A 13,808-nucleotide genomic window follows, 5' to 3' on the forward strand; every position below is an offset into this window, starting at 1 on the left:
CTATCTTTCCATTCCAGCTCTATCTTTGTTAGGACTCCAACAATTCCCAATTTACGAGGTCAAAAGCCTTTTCTAGATCAATGAATACAACATACACCTCTTTCCCTTTTTCTATAAATCTTTCACCGATTGCCCTTAATAATCCAATTGCATTTCTTGTGCCCTTGCCACTTCTGAACCCGAACTGCTTCTCCTCAACTTCTTCATTTGTTCTTCCATATAACCTTCTGTTCAGTATTCGGAGCAGAATTTTAGCTGCATGAAATATGAGACTAATAGTTCTATAATCCTCATATCTTTTTGGGTTCAATTTCTTAGCTATTGGTGTCATGATGGTCTTCGAAAGTCTTTTGGCCACTCTCCTGTTTCAGATATTTCATTGCATAGTCGGAACAATTCTTTCTTTCCCTTCTCTCCCATATTTTTAATGAATTCGATTGGTATGTTATCTATTCCGGTAGCCTTTCCATTCCTAATCTCGGATATAGCCTTTTCAAACTCATCCCGAAGAATACTAAATCCTTTATCATCCTTGTCTACTTCATTTTCTACTTCAACATTTAGGCTACACGGTCTATCCCTACTCTCATATAAATCTTCAACGTATTCTTTCCACCTTCCTATGACCTCATGTCTTTCGCTGACTACCTTCCCATTCTTATCTTCTACTGCCATCGTAATACTTCCTTGTTTCCTCCGAAATTCCATAGATTTCACCTCCTTGTACATTTCCTCATACTCTAATTCTTCTATATCCTCGCATTTTCTTTTCTAAAACTCTTCCCTCGCTCTGTCTGCTTCTTCATTATTTAACTTCGTGTACATCTTTCTGCCCTCTTCTGTATCAACCCGTTTCCACGTTTTCCTCTCCCTCATTTTCTGCAACATCTGCTCTGTAACCCATGATTTCTTAGCCGTTTTGTACTCGCGGTAACCTACTGCTTCTTCTGCAGCCTGCTGTAAGCAACGTTTAATATGTTCCCATCGTGCGTTACTACCTGCGCCTATCCGTTCCTCGTTTGAACATTTTTCTTCGAATTTTTTAACGAAAAGATTTCTTATTTCGTCGTTTTTCAACTTTTCAGTTGAATATCTACTTCGGCCATTACAAGATTATGATCAGAGAAAATATCAGCCCCGGGAAGGCTCTTCGCGTTCTTTAAGCTATTCCGATACCTGTCCTGAATCATAACATAGTCTTTCTGATATTTTCCACCGTCTATTGGTGATTTCCATGTATATCTTCTTCTCTTGTGCTGATTGAACCAAGTGTTCCCAATTACTAGTGAATTCTGTCTACAGAAATTCACAAGTCCCTCTCCCCTTTCATTTCTTTTGCCTAAACCATATTTGCCTACGATACTACCTTCCTGTTTTCTCCCCACAACTGCATTGAAATCTCCCATTAGAATTATGCATGCACCCTTCTTTTCTCTATCTATAATTTCTTCTATTTTCTCATAATTTTCCTCTACTTCTTCAGTTGCATGCGAAGTCGTTGTGCATATGTCTGTATCACCACTAGATCCTTCGTTTTCCTTTTAAGTCTTAATTAACATCATAACTCTATCATCAATATATTCTACTTTCACTACCTTCTTCTTTAAGCGCTTTCCAAGAATTATTCCTACACCATTATAACCACCCTTTTCATTACCTGAGTAAAACATTCTATATCCTTCGCTGTTCAACACTCCATTACTTTCCCATCTAACTTCACAAGTTCCTGCCAAATCTAGATTATTTTGTTTCATTTCTTTAAGATTTTCTAATTTTCCTTCTGTAACATAGTACGTACGTTCCACCCCCCTATCTTAAACTTCTTGCTCTTTCTTGTCTTCCTTTCTCTGTCTGTGGACTTTCTCGTCCAATAGTCCTTCCCAAGCCATCCCCCTCCCAGAGATCCGAATGGGGGATATTTTACCCCCGAAACTATATTTTGACCGGTCCAAAATATTGCTATCATTCATAAAGCTACATGATGTTATTTTCCACCTAGTAAAATATCTATAGCTGGGCATCATAAATAGAAGAATGTAAGTTATGGCACACGAGCTGTAGTTTTTATTAGCCAAGGAAAGAGTTGTCAAAAGTCACAAAAACATGGGTTTTATTATATGTTTATCAGAAATTGTCGCTGTTGTGGTTGCACATTGCTACACAGTTGGGATGTCTTTTCCAACTTTCCTCTGTAAAGTTTCCAATTCAAATAGTAGTGAAATGCTAATTTGTGACTATGTAATTAGTAATGACAACTTTTTGCTTCCTTGTGATAGCCTCTATAACGTCGAAAGAAATCATTCAGGATTGCCAAAGCCAGCAGTAGATTCTATGTACGGCCCGAGCACGGTGCGATTTTAAGTAGTTCGTATTTTTATTTCAAAATTGAATTTCGTCATTTCGTGAAATGTAACCGTTGAGCATAGCTCAAATAAGCACTTATTTTCAGTATAAGCTTAGCTTGCAAGTTGCACGGAAAGCAACAAACACTTACATAAAATATAAAATTTTGAGGCTAGATGAATTATAGATATAACGTATCATGTCTCTGTTTACCGCACAAGTGGAATATAATTGTATGTCTCAGGACACCGAATTACCATGGTTAATGCAACGAGCAGTTATGCCAGAAAGGTTTTTTATTTCTATGTATAAAACCACGTGACTTTGTTATTTACATTATTGAACTAAATGTTTCAAAATATATAAATAAACTCCGTACCGTTATAAATGAAGATCGTTCATGGCCTCATGAGTCCTGAAATACTTCTTCGAGATACTGAAATTTATTCTCAGTTGTAGGATGGAGTTCATTCACGCCATTATAAGTTCAGTTACGAGACGTTTCCGTATCACTCATTGAATTCTAATGTGCCAAATCCTTTAATGAGTCCCGATTACAGAATATGAGATGTCCGAACCAAGTTACCATGTCTGATGTGTGAAAACAGTTGAAGTACCTGGCATGGACAGAGTGTATCGGACAATATATTTGCTGTTAATATGATCTTGAAGCTTTGCTAGCGTCTACTATTAATCCAATGTTCTCGGGATTGCTGCCAGAGTGAGTGTTGCTGTGCTGAGCTTTCGTTACCATACAGCCGCAACATCTTCATAGCTCTGAAGATGTTGCCGCTGTATGGTAACGAAAGCTCAGCACAGCAACACTCACTCCGGCAGCAATCCCGAGAACATTGGATTAATATTTGCTGTTAGTTTTGCTAACTACCAAACCAAAACAATACTGGAACATTTGTGATTTTATTTCTCTATTAAGTACTTATAGGACCTGTCTATAGTTCAGCATATATTTTGAATCAAACAATGTAATAAATTGGTGGGGAGATACTATTTAAGGATTTGTTGAATGGATGAATTATGTAACTTCTTTGTTTTCTCTTATTACCAACATTCCAGATGTTACATGAGTCTCACTCATGTGCAACTTGTTTCACCTTGTCTTTCAACAGAACAAGAAGGTACGCAGAAAAATTCAACACAATTCACTTTCAACTCAATTTACAGTGAGTACATTTTACGTTAAATATCGTAACTTGTTCAACCACCAAGCCCTTCAGTTTACGTGCAACTGACGGCAATGTGCTTGCCTCTCAATTGGGAGGCTGAAATACCATTTATGGAAGCTGTGTTTGCGTCGGTATTGTACCACAAGAGTACCGAGATGCCGCTCACTTTCCTTCCGTTTATCTTCCGTCTAGAAATATTGGAACTTGGATATGCTATAGCTTATGAAAAAAAACATGTTTCATTTGTTTTGTTTGTATGGAGTTTAATGCCCGTTTTAAGAAGTAAGACTTTGATCTATAGTTCAGCTTGAGACCCGCATCACAAATACTCTCACCAGAAGTCAAACTCTGGTTTGTCAAATAAAAGGCAACAGCCCTAACAATTTAATTACGGACACAAAGCCTTGCATTCCACATTTGATACTCCGAGTAAACGTTTTCATAAGGTGATGTTTTTAGAAAATCCCACAATAATTTTTTTCGACATTTAAAAATATGTTAACAATTTCAATGAGCTCGTGTCTTAAAAATCGATGTCTGTTGAACAATGTTGTAGAGCAGCGTTTCCCAACCGGTGTGCCGCGGCACACTGGTGTGCCGTGAATGGGCCGCTGGTGTGCCGCGAGGAATCGAAACAAAATTATTAATTTTATAGCAATCAAATTGCAAAACCTAGGGAAAAATGTATATTTGTATTTCACCTGTACAGTACTATGAACCTCTACTATGAATCTATCATTTTAAGTTTCACACCAAGTTACTGTTCTGTACATTTCTAATGTTGAAAAAGTATCTGTTATCATTGTTATTGTTGCATTATTGCTTCTTTATTGTTGCAGACTATTTCGTAACTTGAAAAATACGGCATTCAATCCTCTCGACAAATTACCTACATTTGTGTTTTAAAAGTAAAAGAGATTTGTTTGTGCTTCCGTTATTTAGTGATCTTCCTTCTTAGTAAAAGGTTGGATACAGTTTTTAAAAAGAAAGTGTATTTTTAAAAACCTGAGTCCAATATTCCATTGCAATTGTTTTCTATTTTAAAATTAGAATGAAAAATAAGTATAATGATTTGCCACGGGGAAAAACCAGTGATAGAGCTTTCTTCTCTGTGAGAAGGAGATCAATAATCACAGAAAATATACCACTGTGTTTTATATTTACAAATAATAATATGTATAAGTGTGCCGCGAAAATCCAAATAACACCCGTAGTGTGCCGTAAGTTGATAAGGGTTGGGAAACGCTGTTGTAGAGAATACACAGACACAATCAATTACTGCATTCGCGAAGCATCAAACCTATGTCTTCATGTTGTACCGCAGGCGATCGAATGCTCAATCCCTGAACTAGAGGGTTGACTTGTTTTGACAGACACAGGAAACGTCTCCTGTCGCTGGTAATAGAGCTACTTACTGTCAAGAGAAGTCGAACACCATTTCATGCAACAGTTTTTTTTTTTTTTCTTTCTTTCTTCAAGATAGCCACTTATGAGTTGGCATATTTGCTGACGTACGTGTTACCTTGTTCGAGAGCTTTGTTTTCAAATGAAATAAGTAAAATCAAAGAGTGGAAACTTCATTGTTTATTTGAGTTTAACGTGGGATCCAAACCACTTAAGCTCCCGCTGGGAATCAAACCCTGGTATCGCACCCCGAAAACATCTACACTACCCGCATAAACAAGAGAAAGCTCAACAGGAGAAATCATGTCTCACTCGTTAACATGTTGTTTGCTCAAGGAGGATCGGATGCTTTCATTTTGAGTCTTTCCTGAAAGATATTGAAACTCTTGAGTTATTGAAAATTAGTAGGGTCATTCCATGTGAAATCACCAAATTTCAAACCAAAATGTGACTCATATGTTTTAAATTTTATTCAAATTTTGTACATGTGTTGTGGTACTCAAACATAGCACACCTGTAAAATGTTACTACTCTACCTCAAAGGGAACTGCTGTAGGAGCCATTCGAAGTTTGGGGGTTTTGTGCAAAAACACCTAAGTCCACCTTCGACTTAAAGTACTGAAACCGTTAGATCTCTGGAGATATTGAAGCTATTTGAAAATGGTTTTCAATAAAACAATCTTAGAGTTTGAAGTATTTCAACATTGTAATAGTGAACTTCACAAGTGGGGTTAAGCATATGAATTTCACCATCAAAAAGAAAAAAATGTCAAAATTTTTCAAGTATTTCTGAAAAAGACCCACCTAACACCAATCTCAAATTTTCAAAATAAGTAGCTCTGGTGTTTCTCTTTAACATTAAAAAATTAGAAGGATGGTTTCTGGTATTTTCAGGAAAAACAAATTATGACAATGTAAGTTGAGGGCGGATTTAGGCACTTTTTGCACAAAACCCCCAAATTTCCAATGACTGTTTCCAATTTTCCGTGTTGAAAATATTTATAATTGTCAAGACTAAAATGACTGAATAAATGGATTGTGCCAGAAATTTGAAACTTCAAGTACCTTATTGAAAAGACTCAGATTCTGTTATTAGTTCCAAAATCATGGACGACCATGAAAACTGTTGAAAGGAGAACATTTCAAACAACCGAGTATCTCATTCGTAAAGCCCAGAAGATCAGAAAGGTTCTCCTTTAGCCTAACCGGCTTAATCGTTAGACGTAAAACTCAAAAGATTTCATTTCATTTCAAGATCAGAAAGGAGCATTGTATTTTAGCCAAACCTGGTTTTAAAAAAAAAGGATATATTATTCCTACAAACATCTTTAATTTAGTCACAGAATTTTACAACAGTGATGAAGTGCCCTGAAATGCTGGATTGAGTGTCAGTGTCAGTAAGCATATGAATTTCACCATGAAAGAGAAAAATAATGTCAAAATTTTTTAATTATTTCTGTAAAAGGCCCACCTAACATCAACCTCAAATTTTCAAAATAAGTAGCTCTGGTATTCCTGTTTATCATATAAAAAAATAGGAGGGTATTTTTTGATATGTTGAAGAAAAAAAAAACAATTCAAGTCTCATATTATTTAATTTTCTAGCAATACGACTTGCATGGCTAAGTATGTTCCTCTACAATGGTTGATGATTCTTATGAAATAATAATAATAATAATAATAAAAAACAAGTAGAAACTATTCCTTAAATACAATTTATAAAGTTATTTTAAAACAATATGTTCCTATTACGCAGCCTATATAGTGCTGTTTGATTTAATTAAAGAAACACTGAACAATAGCCAACTATCGTTATATAATACACAAATAACATTTACATGTTTGGTTGATTGTAAGCAATTTGAAATATTGAGCCTAAGATCTCTTATCACCAATTTTGAGTTTAACGTCCCGTTCAGCAACGAGGCTATATATGAGACATGAACGTTACTGATTAACGTGAAATCCGAACCACATGGGCTCCCGCCGGAAATCGAACTTGGGTCTCCCGCGCCAAAGGCGCGTATGCTAACCGCTCACCAATTTTAGAGAACGTCTTCTCAGTAGCTTGAATTTCTTCTTTAGAAATGCTGTAATTGCTGCCAGTACCAGTTGAAATACTGGGTACTCCAATATTAATGATGCAGTTTTCGTATGGAATCCAGCATGTGTGAGGTGTTTTTGGCCAGAAAAACATTTTCGTGGGTCCATGGGGATGAAGGAAATTCACATTACTCACGATGTTCCTGTGAATTCTCAACTATTTTTCCAATCCACCATTTCTCTTCAGAAATGCACGCAATAAATTGCTCACATGAAAGATTAATGTCTTTCGATTCTGCTCAAATATTTAAAGTGAATGTTGTCTTTGAAGAAGATACACGACTGACTTCAAGTTTCAACAGGCTGGTGTGTTCATAATAATGCATTTCACGCGTCCCTTGCAACTTTATAGCTTTTCCAGCCTCTTTTGAAGAATTGGACAAAGGAACATATTCTAGCATAAAAAAGCGTTTGGTTACAGTTAGTTATAGTTTGATATTGGTAGTAGTTTGAGAAAATTCGAAGAAATCGGCAACAGTAACAATCCGGTCATCCAGTGGCCTCTGTAAACTAGCATGTCTTGCTACACATTTCAGCGTCTCGACTATGTCATCGCAAACACTTTTGCCGTGACTTGTGGCAAAATAGTTCCACTCACAAGTGAGTCCAAAATCACTCATGCAGGCATAAGTTGTCAAAACTTCTTTTTATAGTCTTTATATTGGGCTGCTGATGACCCATCTCTAAAGTAGATAACGTGTTTAATTTCAGGAAAAACATCATTAACATACTTCAAAAGAATAACTTACAAAACATAAAATATAACTGTATCGTGCTTCAACATATCAATGACACAACATAATGAAACATTTGATAACAGAAGTTAAAGGATCTCTTACGATGTTGCATTTAAAAAGATTAGAGTGTTGCACAGTTGAGTAAAATGCTGGTCCAGTGCTACTCTTAAACTTCATCTTGAATAATACAGGAGTAGTTTTCAGCAAAATCAACTATAATTAAGCATGATTTGTCATCCAAAGTCTCTATTGTCTGTACTTGAAGTAGTTGCTCTGGGATTTGGCTATGAAGTGATGCTGCGCTAATTCCGACCAAAATCTGAATGAAGTCGTCTGTATCTTTAATCATTTGTCGTATACCAAGTTTTAAAAACCCCAAATTATTGTAAATATTTAAACTTTTATAAAAATCTATGTAAACAATTCAAAGCTGGCTTGAGTACAAAATATTAACTGTCTGAATTGAATGAGGGTTGTTTCCAGGATCTAGTCCTCTTTATTGGAATAAGCCCAAAACTTATTTTATTCTATCAGACATACACGTGGAACTCCCAGACAAGCAAATATGAAAGGCATGCGGATTGCAATCCGCACTTTTATATAAAAGGATCATCAACGTTCACTTGAGATCACTTCAAGTCTATACTTCAGTTCTAGACTTGCCATTCGCCTCAGGAGTTACATAAGCTACAGAGGAGGCGGAGTCTTCAAGGTTTCCTACAACTACCTCAAGGATCATAATGTAAGTGCCTTTTCATATTACCTTATCTGATAGTTTTAGATTCCCTGTTTCGTTTCTCAAGCATAGCCTTTATTCTCATTATAAGAACGAGTAATGAAATTAAAACCTCTTTATCACTCAATTATCAGTTTTCTATTCTCTTTAATCCATGTTTGTCTCTATCTCTCGCCGCAATATTCTGTGAGAAATCAACTTAAGATTTTGATAGACGGAGAACCTATAGTCAAGAGTTCAATTCTCAATTTACGCTCCAATATTAAGTATTCTTCACAGAATGACACATTGTCTGCATTTGGGTTCTGTCAGTTTGAATCCATTGTTTGTACTTATATCTTATGAGTGAGCCAGTTCTTTTAATGCATGAACGAGATACTCGGTTATAATTACATGGACGCATGGGGGGATATTCAAAATTAACAAAAAAAAATGGCTACTTACCAATGAATCCTCCCTTGAAAAATTTAAAGGTTTTGACGTTTCGGAACTCGCAGCTGGTTCCTTCCTCAGTGGCAAGGTAAAAAGGATTAATACGGAAAGGAGAAAAAAGGAGTAAAACCAGGAATACATGCCACTATATAAAAGTAACGTATAGAAAAGATCCTGGGATGAATAGAGCAGAATGAAAAAAAAAAAAAAAAAAAAGAATGAACTGAATAAAAAAGAACGTGGTGTCTATGTTAGGCCACTATTGCCAGATCGAAAGTATGCATCAAAGATAGGTACCCAAGTTCAATCAATGTTGCCAGTATCAAGGTTCAATGCAGGTTTTTATTTATGAATAAAGAACGAATCTTTAATTTCCCGTTGTTCTTTTGATTTTGCTGAACCTATTACCTTAATCTGTTTTATATTATGTGAATGTTGTTTTAGATGAAGCGGTAAACCCGACATGCCTTCTTCATGTGACTTTTTTGATTGTCTAACATGTTCCTTCACACGCGTGTTAATATTACTTTTAGTTTGGCCAATGTATGAGGAATCACATTCACAATGGACGCGGTAAATACCTGCCTTATTTAATGGATCGACAAAATAGCTTTTAAATCCAGTGAGATGTTTTTGTAAACTTTTGGGGGGAATACTTAAAGCAGATATGTTATACTTTGCAAGAATACGTTGAATTTTTGTTGAAAGTTGTGGAAAATAAGGAATTTCAATCCAAGTTTTTGCTTCTTTGGAAGTTACCGTTTTGGGGACTTGCAGCGATCTACGTGTTTGATTAAACCATTTTTGGAAAATACACATCTTATAACCGTTTTCTTGTCCTATTTTATATAAAAAATTGTATTTCTTCGTTGAGATCTTTTTGACGGTCACAAATTAATAATGCTCTACGAAAGAAGTTTTTCCAAATATTGGCCTTGTACATTGGCGGATGAGCTAACTGTTGATGTATGTAAGTAGTGCGTGCATTGGTTTTTCGGTATACTTTTGTAATAAATTTATTATGTGATCGGGTAATCAATAGGCCTAGAAATGGAAGGCCGTTATCAGATGCACGTTCAAGGGTGAACTTCAGCCTAGGATGCTGATTGTTGAATTATTCAGATATTTGTGTAAGTGTATTTTCGTTACGAACAAGTAGTAGAATATCATCAGCATAACGGTAATATCCAACGTATTTAAATGTGTCCTGCCGTAAAATAGACGTTTCAATATGATTTAAAACGATATTTGACATTGTTGGAGATAATGTGTTACCCATGGCTAAGCCATCATTTTGAGAAAAGCAATGATCTTCAAATTGGAATATATTAGTTGTTAAACAAACCTCAAGTAATTGTAATAAAAAAAATAGTTTCATAGGTAGAAGCGCCATTTTGTAATAACCAGAATCGAGTACTATTGATAGTAAGCTCCAGTGGTATGGACGGATACATATCAGCAACGTCTATGGAGGCAAGTAAAATGGTATTGGCATTTACAAATGATGATAGTTGTTGTTTTACGTCAAGACTGTTTTTTACAACATATTTAAAACCACTATTGTAACTGCTGAGTTTTTTATATAACCATTTTGATAGTAAATAAGCTGGATGGTTGAAACCTTTTATGATTGGGCGAAGGGGAATGTCGGGCTTGTGCACCTTCGGAAGGCCATAAATAGTGGGAAGACTAGGTGCATGTATTTTTATCATATCTTTTCAATGTCAGTTAAAAGTGGTGAAGAATCAATTGTTGACTGTGCCTTCTTAATAACCTGTGGTAACGGATTACAGGGATATGAAACAAAATTACATTCCTCTGCTATTTTTAAAATACCGGAAACATATCTTTGCTTTGGCATAACAACATATTGGTTTCCTTTATCAGCCTTTAAACACCAGATAGCGTGTTTATTAAGAAATACTCTAAATTGTGTAATAAGCCCTTGTACATATCTGGATTTTGGATATGGTCCTACCTTTTTGTATGAGTATAGAAAAGTATTGATATTGGCCTAGCATTCATTTCTAATATATTGCACGGAATGAATATCAGGTGCAAGGTCAACGGCTTTTTCTACTGAAGAAATTATCTCCTCCAATGGAATGGAAAGCGGAAGGTAACTAAATTTTAAACCTAACCTAAAAATCTGATGGAATTTCTTAGGTATGTCAATATTGGTAGGGTTAAATAATTCTACAGGTGAATCGGACTCTATTTTTGTTGGTTTGCGTTTATTGAAAGTGATATGTATTCCTGGTTTTACTCCTTTTTTCTCCTTTCCGTATTAATCCTTTTTACCTTGCCACTGAGGAAGAAACCAGCTGAGAGTTCCGAAAGATCAAAACCTTTAAATTTTTCAAGGGAGGATTCATTGGTAAGTAGCCATTTTTTTTTTTTTTTTTTTTTTTTTTGTTAATTTTGAGATACTCGGTTGTTTGAAATGTTTCAATAGTTTTCATACTCGTCTATAATTTTGGAACTAATGACAGAATGTGAGTCTCTTCAGGAATGGTACTTGAAGTTTCAAATTTCTGGGACAATTCAATTATTCAGTCACCTTAGTCTTGACAATTATAAACATTTTCAACACGGAAAATTGGAAACAGACATTGGAAATTTGGGGGGTTTGTGCAAAAAGGACCTAAATCCGCTCTCAACATTGTCATAATTTGTTTTTCTTGAACATACCAAAAAACACCCTCCTAATTTTTTAATATGTTAAAGACGAACATCAGAGCTACTTATTTTGAAAATTTGAGATTGATGTTAGACGGGGCTTTTTTCAGAAATAGTTGCCAAATTTGACATTTTTTTTCTTTTTTTCTCTTTGATGGTGAATTTCATATGCTTAACCCCACTTGGGAAGTTCATTACTACAACGTTTAAAATGCTACAATTTCTAAGATTGTTTTAATGAAAACCGTTTTCAAATAGCTTCAATATCTCCAGAGATCTAACGGTTTCAGTACTTTAAGCCGAAGGTGGACTTAGGTGCTTTCTGCACAAAAGCCCCTAACTTGGAATGGTTCCTACTACAGTCTCCTTTGAGGTAGAGTTGTAAAATTTGACAGGTGTGTTATGTTTGGATACCACAACATTTGTACAACCTACGCTTAACCTACCTTGATTTGTTGACTTCGTATGGAATGACCCATTATCCTGTTTTTATCTTAGCTTCTTAAGGAATGATGATTAAGTTGTCAGGTTAGTATTATTCAGTTACAAATTGGAGTATGCAGTCGAAAACTATATTTAAATCACAGCTGTAATTAGTAGTGAAAAATTCACATTTATATTATCCAATCAAGTCCAGTTTTTCAGATTTCGTGAAGAGAAAGATACCATAGGGATATAATGACACCCACTCTTCTGTAGGATGGTATTTCAGTGTGAGTCAGTGTTTTTTCTTGTTTACTATATAATATTTTAGTGTCTTTTTTTGTGAGAGTACCGTTGTATTAAATTTTATGTATTAATGTAATAATAGTAATAATATTTCGATTTCTGAGACTACATTCTCTATTGGTATAGCGGTATTATTATTATTTATCACTATGATTATTTTATTGAAATGTTCTTGGTTTGTCTTGTAAGACAAATTTTTATACGTTCTATAGGTCCAGTCCCACAGACGAAATCTTCAGAATCGGACCATCCATCAGTTGCTACTGGACCAGGTGGTATTGAAGAAGAAGTTATTGCCGAAGACTACGATGACCAACGAAGAGAGATTCCAAACATCACAAATAATAATAATAGTACCATTGATAATAATAATACAGCTAATAGCAATAGTACCAACGCAGATGGATTTTTCCCATTAGAATTGGACAAAAAGCTTAAGGTGGGTTATAGAAAAGAGCTCATTTTGCATCCGGTGCTGTTATATTTCTGTTAAAACTTAGTACTTTCTATGTTTCGGCCCGCACTGAGGCCGTGGACGCGAATGCTTCTACTACAAACCGGAAGAAAGAATAGAAGTGTTTGCGTCCATGGCCCCAGTGCGGGCCGAAATATGCTATAGAAAGTACGAAGTTTTAACAGGAATACAATAGTACCGAATGAAAGGTGACTTCTTTTCTATGTTTAAATATGCATTCTAGAGCGTCTACAAGTTATCAAGGTAGGTTATGTTCCGTAGAATTGTTGAATATTTTGCGAAAGAGAAATCTTTCACACAATAAATTATTTTTAGTTTTTCATCAATAAAGTAGTTCATAATTCCTTCTGAGGTCTCGAAAACCGTTACTGGAGCTACGAAAATAGACTTACGAAAAATACTATGCTAATAGACAGAAAAATCGAATAAGTTTCGTATCTAATTCAGAAGTATTCAGTACTAGGCTTAGTTTGTGACACTACGAACAACATTCCTGCATTTCAACTCCTGCATAAATGTTCCAACATGCCGAGGTCCATTAGTAGCCATTTCATCCATTATTGTTTGTGTATCACTTGACAAAGAAGAAACATTCACATGCTATTTGGTATTTTATTAATGGATTTACCATGCACAGATTCACACATTGTGGTGACTGACTTTTTTGCTTTTTAGTTTGGCAGGCTCACGGTTATACACCGAGGCTAAAGGAGATTGAAGATGAGGTAGATGGTATATGTGGAGTGAAGGAAGTGGGAGGAAGCAGGAGAACATTTAAAAACACCACGCACGCAATGTTTGTCAACCATAAAATCCACTTGGTGAGAGCTGGGATCAATGTGATGACTGGCGGTACCAGGAGTATAGAAAGTTGCTTAATAAGTGAGTACAACTTATCGTCATCCATTTTTACTTGAATTTCCACACATAATTCGAGTCTTGAGAGCACAATGTCATATATCCAGTTGTCTAAATTTTTCAAGAGA

General features: G+C 35.5%; 1 protein-coding gene across 1 annotated transcript in view; it reads left to right on the plus strand.

Moving 5' to 3' along the window:
• The window catches only part of LOC145688347 (polyglutamine-binding protein 1-like), a 74,510-nt gene that overhangs the window by 7,553 nt on the left and 53,149 nt on the right, over positions 1-13,808 (plus strand). Inside the window, exon 2 of the mRNA XM_081762488.1 lies at positions 12,560-12,786. Within this exon, the coding sequence (XP_081618614.1) occupies positions 12,560-12,786 (227 nt within the window). The remainder of the gene's footprint in view (positions 1-12,559; positions 12,787-13,808) is intronic.

This window comes from Thermobia domestica, chromosome 6, assembly GCF_964235325.1.
Source record: "Thermobia domestica chromosome 6, izTheDome1.hap1.1, whole genome shotgun sequence".
Taxonomy (NCBI): Eukaryota; Metazoa; Arthropoda; class Insecta; order Zygentoma; family Lepismatidae; genus Thermobia; species Thermobia domestica.